The sequence below is a fragment of the Scophthalmus maximus genome, chromosome 18, assembly GCF_022379125.1.
Source record: "Scophthalmus maximus strain ysfricsl-2021 chromosome 18, ASM2237912v1, whole genome shotgun sequence".
Classification (NCBI taxonomy): domain Eukaryota; kingdom Metazoa; phylum Chordata; class Actinopteri; order Pleuronectiformes; family Scophthalmidae; genus Scophthalmus; species Scophthalmus maximus.
This window is the reverse complement of record NC_061532.1, coordinates 9,806,699-9,823,102: the sequence shown is the minus strand read 5'-3', so window position 1 is coordinate 9,823,102 and position 16,404 is coordinate 9,806,699. Positions and strand designations below refer to the sequence as shown.

At 43.2% G+C, this 16,404-nt stretch overlaps 1 protein-coding gene across 1 annotated transcript in view; it reads right to left on the bottom strand.

The window, feature by feature from the left end:
- nbas (NBAS subunit of NRZ tethering complex) overlaps window positions 1–16,404 on the bottom strand; it is a 129,819-nt gene that overhangs the window by 110,990 nt on the left and 2,425 nt on the right. The window contains exons 4-15 of the mRNA XM_035617330.2: window positions 15,707–15,784; window positions 15,023–15,070; window positions 13,874–13,917; window positions 11,594–11,727; window positions 10,130–10,263; window positions 7,738–7,836; window positions 5,727–5,865; window positions 5,540–5,605; window positions 5,309–5,437; window positions 4,742–4,805; window positions 3,999–4,192; window positions 2,116–2,391 (exon numbers count right to left, since the gene is read on the bottom strand). Coding sequence (XP_035473223.2) covers window positions 2,116–2,391; window positions 3,999–4,192; window positions 4,742–4,805; window positions 5,309–5,437; window positions 5,540–5,605; window positions 5,727–5,865; window positions 7,738–7,836; window positions 10,130–10,263; window positions 11,594–11,727; window positions 13,874–13,917; window positions 15,023–15,070; window positions 15,707–15,784 — 1,405 coding nt within the window. The remainder of the gene's footprint in view (window positions 1–2,115; window positions 2,392–3,998; window positions 4,193–4,741; window positions 4,806–5,308; window positions 5,438–5,539; window positions 5,606–5,726; window positions 5,866–7,737; window positions 7,837–10,129; window positions 10,264–11,593; window positions 11,728–13,873; window positions 13,918–15,022; window positions 15,071–15,706; window positions 15,785–16,404) is intronic.

Genomic DNA, 16,404 nt, shown 5'->3' with positions numbered 1-16,404 from the left:
AGTACATGTGCGCAAGCCCACCGTCTGACTGACACACTGAGTATCCCTCTCTTTCTGTGTGTGGGAGTACAAAGCAACACATTAGCCAGACTGTGGTTCCTCGAGGGCAATAAGAAACCCACACAGTTAAACCTCTTGTAGGAGGACATCAAAAACTGCTTTCTCCTCTCTCTGGATTTAGCTAATAAAACTGTTGGCAGCCCTGCCAGTGTACTACTCGTACACAGGTTGGGTTGTGCCATCGAACGCATCATCAAACTCTTGAAGACACGAGGAGGCCGACTTGAGGAAATAACCCAGAACCACTTGTTCTGGTCTATTCAGTCAATCGGACTACAACCTTGACTAAGGCAAACCTTCAGGTTTCAGATCAGGTCATTTGAGGAGAGATCAGGCCATTTGGGTTTGTGTGTGTGTGTGTGTGTGTGTGTGTGTGTGTGTGTGTGTGTGTGTGTGTGTGTGTGTGTGTGTGTGTGTGTGTGTGTGTGTACGCGTGTCAAACAGTACAGATATACTGTAACACAAGTGATACATACAGTAGCCACTGACGCGTACAGTAAACACAATGTACGCGCATACACACACACCGACGTACACAGACACACTTGCAGACAATGCAGACGCCCCTCCTCTTCACTCACGCCTACATGTGGAGTATGTGGTGGACAAAAGGAGAGCAGCAGCAGCAGCAGCAGCAGCAGCTGGGGAAGTGCGACGGTTACCAAGTGTTACAAAGAGATAATAATGATGTATTACTTTCTAACTCCACTGTTGGGATTGATGGTGATGACTAATGGCATCTAATGATGATGACAATGATGAAGAAGGGAGCAGATGATGGGTCATAAAAATGACTGATGAACCGCGCACAAACTTGGGACCATCGAGGGCCGATACCACTCTCGCCGCGCTTTATGATAAAGCTTGTTGTTGTCTTTGCTGCAATTTGTAGTGAGGAACAACAACAACCATATTTCTAATGCGGCAATTAGCATTTCAGAAGAACCCCGGGGACTGAGAAATAGCCTTAAAGCAGACGGAACATCTTGCTTGGTTTTCATTTCTCCTCAATGGCATTCTGGATCTGATCCAACAAAACAATAGCACTCCGCTGAGCTGGTGCAGGATTTATTTAGTCAGGAACAAATTTTTGCAGATCAACTGGTCATAATTCATTCAATGATCGAACTGATTCATGCAACGTCCTTCAGTGGCTGCAAAATTTTCTGGCCAAAAGAAATAAAAAGGTTTATTGTAAATGTGATATTCATCCTTGGAGACTATTGACAACTGCTCTTAAATCATGATTACTGGCATCACAGGGAGGCGCATGTATCAGTTTGAATATGATACAAGATATAAAAAAAGGGGGCCCTGTATAATTAAGAGCAAAATATGAAATAGGTGTTATCAGTTTATTTGCCAAAATAAATCTATAGCACTGCGTGAGAAAGAATTGCATATCATCACTGGACTTGTTTAGATTACTCAGTAGAAAGAACATTCAAATGTCAACATGAAGGCATTACGGCATGAACACTGATGAAAACTTTTGTCGCCTGAGCACGAGCATTTTGCCTGCCTGCTGCAATGTATAAGTAAGCAGCAACGAAATTGTGACTCTCCATTTTCTCCCTGAATGTGGTTATGCTGCCTCATTCGGAGGACTCCTACTGGGTGTAACACGCTGCAACTGAAACCCAACTTGTCAAATCAAAGTACCTGTGGACACGGGTCCCACCACTTATGGGACTGTTGTGACTGAATGTGACAAGACATCTTCACAGAGACACTTAGCGCCGGCTGCTCGTGTCAAGGCTAATATTCCGTTTAGCAGGTATGATGTTTACAATGTTGACCATCTCAGATTAGTTCTATAGAAAGCTGTACGATGGAATAAACAATGAACGCAAGGGTCGTATTATTTTCCCTTTATCTCATTAAGCACTTTCAAAATGTAAAGTGTGCATGTCTCAATGTGGATTCAGGTTTCACGGGTCGTCTTCTAAAACTCAAACCAAACACTCTGGGAGCTTTCACCTGTATAACTCGATTAATCATTAGCACGTGAAACCCCAACATTCCAGTGATTCACGAGCTGTGTCAGCCTCCTACCTTCCTCTGGTACAGCTCCTCCGGTGTGGTTGACCTCAGGCTGACCAGGCGGTAGTTCTTCATCACGGTGCGGGCGCGCTTGCGCGGCGGGGCAAAGCGCTCCATCTCCGTCACATAATACAGACCCTGCTTGATGTAGCCAAAGTAGCGGGCTTTGGCCGAGGACTCCTCGTCCGAGTCAGAGTCTCCGCCGTCATCGCCCTCCTCATCATCGCTGGCTGCACCGCTCAGGCTGCTCTCCAGGCGCGCGCGCTTCTGGGCGAACTTCACCTCACACTGTGGATGGGAAATTAAGGAGAGGTTGAAAGCAGAAGAATTAAAGAGCTCGAATGAAAGTGCACAATAGAACTGAAAAAAAAAACATATGGCTTAAAGAGATTATAAAGCCACAGTTGTCCTTTTACATAAAAATGCATCTGTCTCGTTGGCCCAAATCATACAGTGAACACCGGTTCCTAGTAATTGAGACTGTCAGATGTACAGCCTTTGTCCAGAGTATATGGATTCTTATTTTACAGCAGGAAGTGAAAAATGAAGCCTATGATGCAATGAAGCACAGTTGATATCTAGCTGTGCTTACAGTGGTAAACACACTTCATTCCACGCCCTCATGCAGGATCAGCAGACTGTCTGAGCACAAAACAACGGCAAGGTCAAGCTGCTCGATAGAAAATCTAAAGCCAAGCTGCCAATGTTTTTTCTTCAACCTGTACTGTCCTGTTCTCTAGTTTTGTGATGGAGGAACAAAATAATAATTTGCCCATTTGTCATCTGCACGCTGTAGCAAGTCCTCATATTTCGTAGTGATGCCCCTCTGGGTTTTAGCCCACTAGAGAAAAATAAAATGCGAGGCCTTCAAACAGCAGCTCTGCTCCCAGCTGGGTGTTATGAAACATTTAGGACCTGTAAAACATTAAGCACCTTAATCAATGTTGGAGCTGAGGAGGCTTCCAAAGTGCTGCACTAATACACCACCCGAACGCATCACACGAAAGAGGATGCACATGTGCAAATCGCCATAAATACACCAGGTCACATTATTCCACACCCATGGAGGCAAACACACACGCACGCACGCACACACGCACGAACGCACACACGCACAGTAAAAGCCTCATCTCAAAGATCTTTTCAACACACTCAGCTGTAGATACAGCTAGAGGCATCCATCGGCCCCTCCCCCCACTCCATGCATAAGCGGGCTGATGAAATCTTTTCCTAAAAGTTGGCTGTTGAAGAAATACATCTATTTTCTCTCCCAGTGCTTTCATATAAAAAGACACAAAAAATGAGAAAGAAACAAAGAAACAAAGATAATTTAGGGAACTGAAATAAAAGAGGAGGGTGATGCAATATCATGGTCTCTTTGGGGGGGTAAAGAAGCAGCGATACATTTCATCATCACGCTTTTATCATACGCACACTAACATGCTTTTACACATTGACGCTTACAAACTGGGAAAAAGGCCTGCATGAATATAAACATATAGGGCTTTGGGTTAAATTTTCTGTTTGTCAGAAAAAAAGGAGTCCTTAGAGTAATCCCATCAGCTCACAGTACAACAGATCCATCACAAATCAATGAACACATTTGTGTTGCCATTGATTTTCCTGTTCAACAGACTCACTTTAGAAAAAGTGTCCTCGAATGCACTTTTTTCCTTGTCATCTTTAATAATTTAAACTAACCACCTGATATTCCTATATCAGACTAAACCCTTGAAGATGGATGAAAGGATGGGAAAAACAACTTTCCACTATTCTATAATATCTCTTATAAAGCTGTGAGGATAAAAGATGCTTGAACAAGTCTCACACACGTACTAGAAACTACACACTCCATTTACGTGACCGCATACGCATCTAGCCATCCTGACGTTTACCTCCAGGCTGAGGAAGCCCCCGTCATGCGCCGCAGTGACTTGAGGAGAAGGCTCAAACCATTCGCAGGATTTGCCCAGGAGATTGCGGAGCGTCCTGGCCGATGAGACGGTGACGGAGCCGGAGCAGCGAGCCATAATCAACACGTTGTCACTCCACCAGTTCACGTCCACCAGTGGGTAGTACTGCTCCTTATCTGGGACAGGTGTGAAGAGACACAAGGTGCATGCTGATGTGATTGGACACCACAGGAGGATGGATGAATGCTGGTAGAGGATCGTATTGAAATTTTCCTTGTGCATGCTTTGTGGATTTACTAGCCCTGAATTTTTGGATTATATACAAAAAAAAGTTTTTTTTGTTTCCTCCTCTGAGACATATTTACACCTGTGGTCATATTTATCATTTGACATGCATGAAATGATGACTTATACACAGATTATTCCTTGACAGAAGCTGTCACAGCCGTCATCACTACTGGCCCAGAACTGTCAAAAAAAAAAGACTGCACAGCTGCACGAACACTTATGTTGGCAATTAGACAAGCATAGACATACACACACTCACAAGCATGGACACTGGGGAAGAAGAAAAAAAAATCTGCTAGCCTTGGAATATGGTTGAATGCATAAATAACTGTATAGTCCAGTGAAGAAGACATGTCAAAGATCATTAAATTGCATTCAGTATGTACTGCTGTGTCAGTGACAAGGTTGGCTCCCTCGAACCGTTCAGGCCACGCTACCTTTTATCTTCTTTCTTCTCTCCAGCGATGTCTTCCACTCTGGGTTGATCTCCTCAAATCCTGGCTGGAGGGAGGACAGGAGGATGGAGGAACCAACGAAGAAGGGAGGGAAAGAAGAAGAAGGAGGGGGGACATTAATCTTCTAACCCTGTTTACACTTACAGCACACACTCATAGAACCTCTGCCAGCTCAATATAAATCGGCAAAACATTCTGCAAATACAAGTTCTCTCTAAGCTACCTCACTTGATGTCTAATTTCACACACATATGCATATAATCTTTCTCTTCACACACACACACACACACACACACACACACACACACACACACACACACACACACACACACACACACACACACACACACACACACACACACACACACACACACACACACACACACACACACACACACACACACACACACACACACACACACACGTGTATTTGGGACAGAGAAAGATTACATTTATAGTCAGTCAGTCAAGCATCTAATGAACAAAATATTAGCAGGTTTACTCTGCATAAGAACAAATCATACATGCATTAACAAAACATACACACACCTGTAGGTCCTGGCTCCATGTTGCCCTCTGTTTGAGCGAGGGGACGTCCCAGAGGGAAAGGCGGCCAGAGAAGTGGATGACAGCCAGGAGGGTGCTATCAGGGCTAAGGCTCATACGGAATACACCATCCTGGATAACACAAATGCAGACACCGAATTTTTGGCTTAAGAAAAAACACTCCGCAGTCCCATCCAGGTGAACTTTTAAAAGACAATGAAGACGCTGTTCTACCTTTTCATCTCCTTGTCGTGGAAAGACTCTGAAGTTGGGCATCTTGAAGAAACCTCTCTTCTGATTCTAACAGACGACAAGAATGTGTGTTATTTACTGCTTGAACACTTGAATACGTGTGTATGTGTGTGTGTGTGTGTGTGTGTGTGTGTGTGTGTGTGTGTGTGTGTGTGTGTTGTCTCCTCACTGGATTGACATCGTCCTCATAGCTGGTAACCTGCTTGTAGTGCGGCGAGCCGGAGAGAGACCTCCAGGCTGTGATGCCACGGCACGAGGCCTTGGATGGACTGTCATCCCCAGACTCGCAGCCTCCCACCAGCAGCAATCTGGAAAACAAGCACGCACGCACGCACACACGCGCACACACACATACTCACAGTTACCACCTCCATGATTGCAGCCCCAACAGATCAATTAGCACTACATTACACGCACAGCAAATTAAGGTGGTCACTGTGATGCCGTCCTTCAGCTTGGATTCAAGCCAAGGTATCGTAAGTATCCACACAACTGAAGGGGCGTTCAGAAAAAAATGCCCAGTTAAAAAGTTATTTATCATGAGATAAAAGTCCTGTTGGAATTTATTGCCGGGCACAGGTAAGACACAAACACAACCACAATGGCCACAGTGATCTGTAGGTCTGTCAGTCTTTGCTGTGAAACAGAACAGATGCCACGGCGACCAGGATCTCAGGGGGGTGGAGGCGGTTGGGATGCAGCAGTGCTTTCCAGCTCAACACTGCCCCCTGCTGCAGAGACGTTAGAGCCCTGAGCTTAAAGGGAGTTTGTTAACATATAGAATTAAGATTTTTAGTGTTAATATAGCACCTCAAGTCTGATATAGGCTACCTGTTCTGTATAATGTGATCCAAGGTGTCATTAAAGAAGATGCTGAACTACTTCTAGCACCCCTGATGCACTTCTGCATATTCTGCACATACATGGACTAATTTATCTCTCCATGTAATTCTGTTAATGAAAAGATTGCCATGTCTAAATGTGCATTTGGAAACATTTCTTAGCATTTGCAGTCCCATCAGTGCACCACACAACATAAAATATGTTCTATCTTCATTAGTATTTTCACACGTATGGTTCAGCGATTCAAATCGTTTTCTTATATTCCGTTTTTTCTTCTCTCCAACCTATTCTCTCTGCTGCTGACCCAGTTTTCACACAGGGATCATTAAAGTTTCATCTCATCCATCAGTTGGCAAACATTTGACAGTAGCTGCCAAAACCCATTAAGCTGCCAAACCGAGCATCACGGGCCAAACTAAACCTGGTCTGTGCCGACCGTGGGAGCGTGGTGAAAACAGGAAGGTCACGGGATGCGGAGTCCGACATAAATGACTTGAAACCTTTGACTGCTGTGTGGTGAAGAGGGCCAAGGGCGTTCTGGACCCCTATAGTCTATTCCTACAGGTATTGTATTTAAGTGAGTTTCCTTTCATCCTGAGAAAGCTCCTGGACCCTGTCCCATAATGTAACATATTATGCCTGTGCAAGTGTGTGTGTGTGTGTGTGTGTGTGTGTGTGTGTGTGTGTGTGTGTGTGTGTGTGCGTGTGTGCGTGTGTGTGTGTGTGTGTGTGTGTGTGCAAACATTTTTCAGGGCTCGTATCACAATGTTTTTATGGTGTAAACTGTATAGTTCATCAGCGTAACCAGTAACCAGTCTGATAAAAAGTGAACGTAATGTAGTAAAGTCAAACCTACTGTTTTTTTACCACAGTAAAATAATACATTAATAAAATTAATATATATTTACGGGCATATTGATGACATGTTGGCGTTTGCCAACATTGCTCCTTAAAGTCAAATGATGAAAGAGTTTGATATAACCTCAAAGATTTTAAAAATCAGATATTTAAGCTGTCATTAATAATAATAATATTAATAATAATGGGTTGAAGCATAAAAATGATTCAAAAGGGGATTACGGATGTCTGTAAAAGTGCAAGTATAAATGTAAGAAAAATTCACTTAATGAAACACCAATAAAAGTAGGCTTGGACTGTGAGGACCAGAGAAAATCAAATATATGAGGGTGTCAAGTGAAAGCTACAAGCAGTGGTTATGCTGCCATTGACAGATTAAAAGCTGAATGATGGCTAAAAAAACAAAATAATTAATTTTCCAACATATTCATTATTCTACAAGCACTCCAGCCTGATGTTGCTGACAACAACATACTTACCGGTGGCCAGGGTGGTAAATAGCCGAGGTGATGCCATGAGAGTAGTGGGCAGAGAAACTGAAGCTGTGGTTTTCCTGAAAGTTCTGATTGGTTCCCACACTGAGAGAGAGGGAAGTCACATGACAAGTCACCTACGACTGAACTCTGGAATATAAACAATCAAAACATCAGCACTTGGAGTGAAAATGTTAATGATGCGGACAGAAGATGTTTTGGGAAAGATGACAGAGCAATTTAAAGTCGGGCAGCAATTAAAATGACATGTGGCAAAACATAGTCTATAAATTGAAGTGGGCAATCTAAATGAGATTGGTACTCGGGAGATGTTGTGTAATTTGTTGTGTAATTCGTGGCATCTCTCACGGCGGAAATGTGTCTTGTAAAGTAAACTGTGCAGAGAGATGGGGAAATGGAGGTAAAGAAAGAGAGCACACAGGAACCCGCTGAGAGATTTGCAAGGTTCCCACAGTTCAGCTTCCCCCAGACGTCTAGGTGTATGGTGTAGGGGGGTGCGTGCGTTTGCGTGCGAGCGTGCGAGCGTGCGTCCGGGTACATGAAAGCACAGAGGAAGGGAGACGACTTACTGTCAAGCCTCAGCTATAATTCTGAAATTGTAATTCCGAGTGCTTTATATTTTATATTGGAATACAGTCATATGTGTCCCTAATTATTAATTACCTCCTCGCGCTTGCGCGCACACACACACACACACACACACACACACACACACATACACATCTTTGTGGAGCTCAATTTGTGAGGACCCATCATTTACATTATGATTCCTATAACCCCTTACACTAACCTTTACCATCGCAACAGAATGCCTAACCTTGACAATAACCCCTTAAACACAAGTCTTAATCCCTCAAATGGCCATTTATACTTGTGGGGTCCGGCATTTCGGTCCCCACAAAGCTGTCAGACCACACAAGTACAGTGGGCTCCCGGCTTGACCCCATAAATACAGAAAAAGAGGCCCACACACACACAGAAGGCAGCTAACACCATTTATCTGCCTGTAATAGAAAAAATAAATCAGCATTTTCTTCTCCGCTCTGCAGCACTGGAGCAAAGCCGTGGAGTGCAGGATGTCATCTGATCGGGATTCGACACACATGCACAATCTCATCCTGTGTCTTGGAGTGCCAGCCCACCCTGATTTGTGATTTCAGTAATCATAAAGAATGAAAAAGGAAATCCCTCAAATAATACCCTATTAAATAAAGGTAAATTAAGAATGGGAGGTGGCGGCACACCACACGAGGAGAAGACATACTGACTCTTGAAAGAGCACACACAAAACCAGGTGTCATATTAAAAATGTACGTCTTTGAATAAGGATTGGCGAGCAAAGGAATTGGTTATAAAAAAAGAGAGCTGTCACTCCCCTGAATGTTTACATAAAGACAGAAATACATAATCAAGTTCCAGTAAGAGCACACGGAGCTATAAAGGTTAGAATATACAGTACATGCATTAAAATCAGAAGATAATAGAGCAGCTCAAGATGGTGAGTTGCCCCATCTTCAATAGTGGGACAGTAATAAACAACTAGAAAATAAGAAGAAATTTGCGTGCTTGGTGCTGAAACTTTGTAGTTGAATATTTTTTTTTAAATGCTGAAACAGGTGAAATTACATTTGAAGTAGCGGAGGAATAAAAAATACTGAGAGAAGTTGAAGATTAGGGTTTGAAGTGTTCACTTTATGTTGTAAACGTAAAGATTAAATTCAAATGAAAGGCAACATTTTCTTTAGGAAAATTGCATGTGCTTGGTTATGTTGAAAATTTCATCCTGAAATGTAAGGGTTTAAAGCAGTTTCAATTAGGAGAAGTACAATCAATGTCAGTGCGTGTTTGTGTGTGTGTGTCAGCTCTGAAAGTTGAACTGTGAAGAGAAAGAGATGAAAGCAGCTTAACTGTTAATGATCAAAGCAGCTGATAATTCAGCTGAAAATCAAGTAGAAGATATAGTTCCAGACAGTTGGTATGCAAAGAGTGAGAACGGTTGAAATGTCAGTTGGAGTATTTGGTCAGTTAAAGTGATAGATTTAGCTGGAAGTGCCAGTTGGAGCTAAATTCCATGAAGAAATTAGCACCACTTCAAGCACCTAAACTGAAGGCTGAAGGGAAATGAAAGCTGCTTGAGAAAACTCTCTACTTTTTGTATACAATTGTGTGAGTTAGGAGAGATGAAGAAGTTTTGCTGTTGTTGTTCTTGTTCTTGAGACCTAAATGTGTTTGAAGTGCCACATGAGATGTGAGCATTAGAAGAAAGAGATGCAAGCATTGGTTGACACGAGTGTGAAAGCAACCGAGTTGACAAAGAAAGCAATTGAGTAAAAAAAAAAATTGCAAAGGTGACGTGTAAGTAGTGAGTGTCTCTCACCTGACTAGATAGCTCTTGAGGGCACCGCCGTACGTGATAACAAGCAGCTCGGCTGACCACTGAGCGCTGGTTTTGTACTCCAGGAATATCAGGCCTGCCACTGCACAACTGAAATCCCCTGGAAAACTCACCACCTTGAGAGAGAGAGAGAGAGAGAGATGAAAAATATAAGTCAGCAGCAGCGTGAAAGTGACTGATGTGAGCGGCAGAGGAAATCAAAAGAAACAGAGAAGAGTTTGTGACCCCAACAAGTTTTTACAAGGGCATACAACAAAAGGTACATCATACGAGGAATGTTTGTTAAAGAACAAAAACAATAGACTGAAAAGAAAGGAGATGATGAGACGGGGAGCAAAAAAATACGACAGAACGTGAAAGGAAGACAAAAAGAGAGAGAGAAAGAACTTTTTTTCTCTATCCATGCACATTTTCTGTCAAATTTACTTTCTTATCATCTCCTGAAATAGCACCAGAGTGTGCACTTAACAATCACAAACAAGAGAAACAGAACAGCAGAGTGGGGGTTGGGTGTAAGTGTGCAGGCAGACACACACTGTAGATGCATAACAAAGTAGAGTGGCACTAAAGGAGTGAGGATCACAGACTACGCAATACGAGTGCAACTGGGGAGAAGGACGAGTGTCTGCCCTAATAATATCTGACAGGTCGGATAGAAGAGTGGAATGAATGATGGAAAGAAATGGAGGAATGATAATATGTTGCACACAAAGGGCATTACAGTGAAGAGGGGGAAAACGACAGACAGACTTGAAATGGCAGGGGCAAGACAAGAGACACGCAAGGGGGAAAGAAAGAAAAGATTTAGTGCAAGACTGGGGGAGCAGCAGTAGGTGTGTGAAAAATTTAACAGGGGACGTGATGAAGATGGAGACAAGAGGAATGGGACACCATGAGCAAAGGAGGGAGAAGAAACGGCAACATACAATGAATTAGAAAGCAGGCGCGACAGACAAGGAGCACAGAGGGTGGCTGACAAGGAGATGTTCTCTTCAAAAGGTGACAGGCAGCTCAAAGTGCCAAGAAAAAAAGATCTGTGCAACGACAGCAAAGCGCGGCAAACTTTTCTCTGGAGGGTAGCTTTCGGATGTCGGAGACCCCAAAACTGTGTCACGGAAAAGTTACAAATGCAGTCACACTTGCTGAAGCATAGTATCAAGTGTTTGACTCCCTGTCGGAGGATTTCATTCACACAAAGAAAACACTGAAATCAACCTACACAACTTTTCAATGACAAATCGACAAGTTAAATGTGAAAATGAAGGAAAATAAGGAGATAATATTGGAATGAAGCCAAATGAATGTTTGGTTTCCGTATGCTGCGGCTGATCACTTATAACTGATATAAATGCATGCATAAGAAAAACAAAAAACAAACACAAAGACAGTTTGAAGGGGATAGAGGCTGTTTTGATGATGTCAAAGAGCAGGGACTGGCATGGTTACCGGCGGGATGACAAACAGCTCGCTGCCCATGAGGTCAAAAAGGCGCACGGTGCCAGTGCTGTCGGCGTAGGCCAGCAGGGTGCAGTCATGGCTCCATGCCACCCTTCGCCACTGGGGGTTCGGGTCCTTCGGCACTGCAACAGACAAAGGACAGAACTAAGTGGGAGAGCGAACGCCAAGAGATTCAGGGAGCCGAGGTATCCTATTAAGCCTGATGACAAAACTCTCCACAAATAATCCCCAGTTCCCCGTGGTGTGCCCATGACGAATACAGATGGGAAGAGGAGGATGGAGCTAATGCCAAATATCAACACAGTGGGTCTAAGGACCTATCCAAGTGATCTGCGAAGGAGTCGCTAAAGTAATGCATCTCAATAGTTGTCTGTCAAAGACACACGCACAGACTTTCACATACATGGTCACTGTCACGAAAGGGGAGGGGGAGCTGAGATCATAAATCCAGCTTTTATTGAAGTATAGGTTACTGTTTTACCAATCTGCTGGCTCAGCAGTGCTGTGAGTGTAACCGTATCGCTGTGATGAAGCACATCGCCTGCCTGCTGGCACTTTCTCAAGGCTCCGCTGTCATACCTCCCTCTGATAGAGGAGCGGGGGCAGGTCGGTGATCCACAGTCTGTTTCGAATACCTGATCATCTCATGACATGTTACATAGTGTTGGCGTAACAGGGCACAGTTTCTCTACGTAAGCTCAGTAGAATATTAATTAAGTATTGGTACAGGTTTTTGTTGCATTTGGAAAACAGTGAAAAACATAATACGCCACCACAGGTGCTGTATCTGATAAGCAATAACGTTATGTAAAGGAAGTTATGCTTTCGTTGATATCACATAACAGTATTATTGCCGTTTATTGTATTGGATTTCTTGGCTGCGGAACGCTGCCGCAACCCCTGGTGGGCAATACTGCGAACGAACGGAGGCGTCGGATATTGTATGACTGGAATTTTAAATGAAGAACAAAGGGAAGAAGTGGGAGGCGAGACAGACAAAGGGAGAGGGAGAGAGAAAGAGGATGGGAGCGAGTGAGAAACAATGAATCCAGCACCCACTGAGAGAAATAATAGCTCCCCAAATTTTAAGGCCAAAGTGTGTGAGAGCACCTCAGGAAATAGGCAATTTAACACACCTCTGAGACTCTCTGCTGACAAGGAGCCGACAAGAACATGGAGCCATTATGAGAGCCATAAGTATCAAGCGTCTCCTCTGCTCTCTTCTCGTTCCTTTGCTCCAACCTGTTCTCTATTTCACTCTCACACCGCCTCCCTTGTTATCTCCCCTCCCATTATGAATTGTATACAGTACGTTGTTCTGCAGCTGAGAGGGCTCCATTTCCACGTTGATGGCTTTTTTTGGGTGCCGGAAAATTGGATGCTACTGTCCTGTTTTGTCTGTGTTTTTTTTGTTCCTCTTAGCGATCGTGGGGGTGGAAGTTACAATAGACGGCCGACAAATAAATGCCTTCTATCTAAAGCCTTGCAGATGCATTTTTCTGAGCTCAACACGTATGAATTATTTACGGGGGTGAGAGACAACTGCGCTGCAACAGGAACAGACAGAGAGCGAGGCGAGAGGAAGACAAAGAGACAGAGAGTGATACACGGGCGAATTCACGCACGCACGTACACACATACGTACACACGGACACAGAAGAGCAAGCACTAGCAAAAAAGATGCAGTAAAGCACACACACTCACACATGCACACTCGTCCAATCAAAAGCAAATACCATTAAAAGGCATTAAATCGCCACGGAAATCCATTATGACAACGCTCCATGAAATGAAATGAAGTAAAGGTAACCTTTTTTTTTTTTTTAAAGGACAGAGATGAAATGGAATAAAAAAGAGGTTTACAAAGGCCCAGGGGCTACAGTTATCCACACTATGAACCATTAGGACAACAATCCATAATGACAGAGAGCCAGAGCAGAACATATAAAGAGAGCGACACAGCGAGAGAGAGATAGAGAGAGAGAAAATGGCTTATGAAAGAAAATTAAAATTATGAAATATATGTACCACACGTACACACACACGTACACACACACACACACACACACACACACACACACACACACACACACACACACACACACACACACACACACACACACACACACACACACACACACACACACACACACACACACACACACACACACACACACACACACACACACACAAACACACACAGTGCTGGTGAGTTGTTTAGTGAGTTGAGTAGTATTAGACTGATAGAATACGTGGGGAGCGTCTTACCCTGGCACTTCCCAACGACTGAACCAAAGTCATCTCTCACAGACCTGGGGATCAAACACACAAGTGCGGAAAGTGAAAAAGCAGTGGCATTACATTGTACAACAACCAGGCGCACGCACGCACGCACACACACGGCCTCATACACCCTGGTATTCGGTGGGTTATAACAGCCACTGATAGCCTGCCAACTCAAGGAGCTCGATGGATCAAGCAGACAGGGCCTTCACAGTAGCCTGTGTTTGGACAGACTCTTAACAGAGCTCAGTGGAAAAGGCCTTGAGCTGACACAACACTCACTCACACAAACTAATGCCATGAACCAAGACCATAAAACACTGTGATTAAAGTGTTGGAGTGTGAACAAAGGACGGAAAGAGAAACCCACAATATCGTAGCGAAGTGATCGAGGCGTTGGCGTAAAGACTTTATTGTTTTCAATTACAGCAGGTCGACCAAAACATCATCTGATTGAAGTGAGCAACAAAAAAAACATACTCAGCTTTATGTGTACGAAACAGGGAAATCTTTTGGGTCAGGGTTTCACATGGTCAAATTTGTCTCTCGTTAGCCTCTGGAGAGCTTTTTTAATTCTTAATTAATTTACTTGAAATTAATAATCAAATCAAGTGTGCAAAAAGTAAAGGGTGTGAATACTGCTGTCTGAAGCTACTCTATTTGTGTACCAGGTTCATTGCTATTGATTTTCATTTCAATTTAGCTCCATTTAAACCATTATATTGTGTCAATAAAGCAAACTGCTGAGTGAGTGCGTTTGCTCTGTGTAAGAGGGAAATTGGATATGTGTCTGAAAATAATTACAACCACTAAAAAATGAGCAACTTGTGTATGCTTTGGAATCTCTCTCACACACACACACACTCAAACACACACACACACACACAAATAATGAAAAACATTTTGGGGGACACAATTGTTTGCATTAGTTTCATTTTGCATGAAGTACCAAAAGGATGAAAAACTGGCTGTTGAAAAAAAGCATCACTTTTTCAAACAGAATCTGAGAATGCAAAACATTCTGACAAGAAAAAATTTGATGTGAAAATTATCACCCCATTAATTGCATGGCTCTCTATCACTTGCACACACAGATGGCGTGCCTCAAACAGCGGGATGGGGTTCAATAATTACCTAATCTCCACACACTGGTCCTGAACCACTGCCAAGAGTTTGCCATTGCTGTGGAGAGAAGCAGAGAATGGACAGGAATGAACAAGAGGCACAAGCAAATGAGAGAGAACCTAAAGAGAGCAGAAGTGTGACAGGAGTAAATGTGGAAAACATAGATGTACGATATATATTAAATACTAGTGAAAGCTGGAATAAAGATTCATCCACGTTGATTAAGGAAGATAACACACAGTTATCAGTGACAAAGCAAAAAATAAATTTTGTCCGGGGCAGCGCAGTTTGGATGAAAAGGTAACCGACGAGGATAAGAGCCCTGGTTGGGTGGAGAGGAGAGGAGGAATGGTAATAATTGGGAGCATTAAACAGAGCGAAGATTATGTCAGGGGGAATGAAATGAGAGAGAAAGATATAAGGGACAGACAGACTAAATGAAAGGATCGCACACTTTAAACTAATGGACATCTGCGGCATCAATTGACCACGCTTAACACTGTAATACATGGGTGAATCTATGGCCAATTAAATACCACCTTTGTACTTGGTTTGTCAGTTCAAATGGGTACAATTGGGGGTGGGGGGGGGGTGTATGTCAGCCACAGAGGAACCCACATCCAGGTATTGATCAGAGTGTGTGTGCGTGCGTGCGTGCGTGCGTGCGTGCGTGCGTGCGTGGGTGCGTTGCACCTTGCGAGCACCAGCTGCCAGTTGATCTGCTTGTTCGCCAGGCGGACAAGACCCAGGGGCAGAGAGGAGCTGGAGGGGCTGAGATTCACACGATCAAACAAACAGAGCAGTCAGGAAAATGAACACAGTAGAAAAAAAAAGGTTGATAACATATTCATACCAATAACTAGCAGTCCTTTTAAATAACCATTAAAAGTTCCTCGTAAGGCTTATTGCTATAGATGACATGGTGTTTCTGAATGGATTTACTCAGTATGACGACAGTGACTGGTTGACAGGAAAGAAATAGAAATAAATAAAGAAATAAAACATTCATCAATGAATAGGAGGATAAAAAAAATTATAGTTTAGATTAGAATATATATTACAATAATAAACAAAAAGCATTAAAGGAGTGATACATACACTGCTGCACACCCACCTTCTTTGTATTGAAATAATACACACACACACACAGAGGGGAGAAAATTATAAACTGCCAAATGCAACTATGCTGGCAAGCAGGTTAAAAAATTTAAACATTTTATTAAAAATACATATCTCAAATAAAACTCCTGATTCTTTCTTTTTTTATCCACCGAGAGAGTAGAGCTGAGAAACACGCATGGCCAGAGGAGTTCTTAAATATTTAACAAGGTTATTGATGGTACTGGCTAACCACCTGCTGAGAGGATAAGCAGGCCTTGATGCTACACAGT